Source organism: Giraffa tippelskirchi, chromosome 10 (assembly GCF_054371585.1).
Source record: "Giraffa tippelskirchi isolate mGirTip1 chromosome 10, T2T-mGirTip1v1.2.pri, whole genome shotgun sequence".
Taxonomy (NCBI): Eukaryota; Metazoa; Chordata; class Mammalia; order Artiodactyla; family Giraffidae; genus Giraffa; species Giraffa tippelskirchi.
Window position 1 is genome coordinate 101255611 of NC_137284.1, and position 2984 is coordinate 101258594.

Below are 2984 nucleotides of genomic sequence, written 5' to 3' on the forward strand. Positions count from 1 at the left end.
TTCGCGTATGTAATGCATGTCTCTCTCCCCCTCCCCCTCCTCCACCCCCCCATTATAAATCCAGGGGTGGCGGATTTCAGGTTTCATAATGTTGCATGATGCGATCGGTATTTACCCGGGGATGTACCGGTAAGGAAATTAAAATCATCCAACGCAGTTTTGCCTGGGCTTCTATCAGCATATTCCAGGCAAGTGAGAAGTGGCAAAGGAAACATGCTTCGTGGGAATAACAGAGGAAACCGATTTCCCTGGTGGGGTTCCCAAACACCTAGGAGACAATGTGCATTTTGTTTTAAAATGAAGCTACTTGAGATTTGCAATGAAGATTGTCAGTGTAAATGATAATAGCTTAATTGCCCGAGAAATACAGGTTCATGTTAAATTCATTTGAAACCAGGCAGCCAAGGTTTACAAATGAAAGTGCATTATTCCTCTGGGTGTTTCCCTGACGAGTATTTACATTAACCATTTCTAATAATCATGTGGGTTTAAAAGAGAAAAGATTTGCCAGAAATGGGGGATGGGAAGGGAAGGGAAAGACAAAAGATTAAATCAAATCAAATCCTGGGACAAGTTCCTATTAATTTAGAAGTCTAATGTTGAAATTATGCTTTAAGATGAATCAACAAATATTCTTCTTATAACATGCAACATGAAAAGTAGCTCTAGAGTTAAAAGATATATTTCGCAAGGGTTCATTGGATCCATATCAGCAGAAAAGCTGCCGGGAAAACACTGACAGATACTAACAGACCTCAAATAAATGTGGGTAGTCTCTTGTCTCCTATTAGCAATCTTGTAGATTCCATTGCAACACCAGTGATTAATTCCTAGACTGGCATATTTTATGCTTGGGGAACATTTTATTCCTTCTCTCCTAAAGGTGCCCAATCAAATGTATGTTCTTTTAAATAGGGACATTTTAAAATTCATCTAGCTCAGAAAACTAAACAAGTCAATTCTCTGAAATCACAAGCACAAATACTAAAGCAAATAATATTATTCAAAATTAAAACTTTATTTGCTTCCCCATAAATGAACAGCTGTATGTTAGCACTGCCTGACATCATTGCTTGTTAACTTAAAAACTGATAGCTTTTTTTTTTTTTCAGATATTCTGATGGCAAATCAAGTGAAAGAAAAGAGGAAGCATGACTGCATATCGGATCCATTCTCTTTATGGATTACATTTTCAGTAAAATGTATGGATCTATCTTTTCCTTGTTCTTATATCTAGATCATGAGACTTGACTGAGGCTGTATCTTTATCCTCCATCCATCTATGGCGAACTATAGCCATGCAGCTGACAACATTTTGCAAAATCTCTCTCCTCTAACAGCCTTTCTGAAACTGACTTCCTTGGGTTTCATAATAGGAGTCAGCGTGGTGGGCAACCTTCTGATCTCCATTTTGCTCGTGAAAGATAAGACCTTGCATAGAGCACCTTACTACTTCCTGTTGGATCTTTGCTGTTCAGATATCCTCAGATCTGCAATTTGTTTCCCATTTGTATTCAACTCTGTCAAAAATGGCTCTACTTGGACTTATGGGACTCTGACTTGCAAAGTGATTGCCTTTCTGGGGGTTTTGTCCTGTTTTCACACTGCTTTCATGCTCTTCTGTATCAGTGTCACCAGATACTTAGCTATCGCCCATCATCGCTTCTATACAAAGAGGCTGACCTTTTGGACGTGTCTGGCTGTGATCTGCATGGTGTGGACTCTGTCTGTGGCCATGGCATTCCCCCCAGTTTTAGATGTGGGCACTTACTCATTCATTAGGGAAGAAGATCAATGTACCTTCCAACACCGCTCCTTCAGGGCTAATGATTCCTTAGGATTTATGCTGCTCCTTGCCCTCATCCTCCTAGCTACACAGCTTGTCTACCTCAAGCTGATATTTTTTGTCCACGACCGAAGGAAAATGAAGCCAGTCCAGTTTGTAGCAGCAGTCAGCCAGAACTGGACTTTTCATGGTCCTGGAGCCAGTGGCCAGGCAGCTGCCAATTGGCTAGCAGGATTTGGAAGGGGTCCCACACCACCCACCTTGCTGGGCATCAGGCAAAATGCAAACACCACGAGCAGAAGAAGGCTATTGGTCTTAGACGAATTCAAAATGGAGAAAAGAATCAGCAGAATGTTCTATATAATGACTTTTCTCTTCTTAACCTTGTGGGGCCCCTACCTGGTGGCCTGTTATTGGAGAGTTTTTGCAAGAGGGCCTGTAGTACCAGGGGGATTTCTAACAGCTGCTGTCTGGATGAGTTTTGCCCAAGCAGGAATCAATCCTTTTGTCTGCATTTTCTCCAACAGGGAGCTGAGGCGCTGTTTCAGCACAACCCTTCTTTACTGCAGAAAATCCAGGTTACCAAGGGAACCTTACTGTGTTATATGAAGGAGCATCTGTAAATCTTTAGCCTTGTGAAACACTAACCTTCTCTGCTAAGCAATTGTGGCCTGTAGCCATTTCTTGAGAAGAAAATCAAGAATGGGATCAGCAGTTATAAGGATTTGGGCAACATTCTGCAGTCTTTGCAATAGTTCACCTATAATCCTATTTTAAATCTCAGAGTGATCCTGCTGACTGCCGGCGAAGGTTTGTAATTAAGAAAGGACTGAACCACTGCCCTAAGTTTCTTTATGTGGTTGAAAACTAGATAATGAAAGTAGCAGGTGCTAAGTATCAGTGCTAAATGCTGTGTATATGACTACTTACGAAAAAACATCAAAAAAAAAACCAATTAGCGTTGGACATCTTAATAAATTAAGTTGACATGAGGTAAATGTGTTGATAAAAAACTAATTTTAGAAGTTTGAAGACTTTAAAACATTTCATACTATTATTGTTTTGCAAGGACTAAAATATTTGGGGACTTAAAGTACTGTAATTCACTAAAGACATGCCATGAATTAATTGGATTATCACTTTTAAAAAATCGCCTTGTAAGTTTTGGGGAGCTTTCCAAAGCAGTATATTGGTTCCA

The 2984-nt window shown here is 40.1% G+C and overlaps 1 protein-coding gene across 1 annotated transcript; it reads left to right on the forward strand.

Moving 5' to 3' along the window:
• Window positions 1-1282: 1282 nt before the first annotated feature.
• Window positions 1283-2776, forward strand: GPR85 (G protein-coupled receptor 85). The gene has a single exon (XM_081537133.1). The coding sequence runs from the start codon at window positions 1283-1285 to the stop codon at window positions 2393-2395; it is 1113 nt and encodes a 370-aa protein (XP_081393259.1). The 3' UTR covers window positions 2396-2776.
• The last annotated feature ends 208 nt before the right edge of the window (window positions 2777-2984 follow it).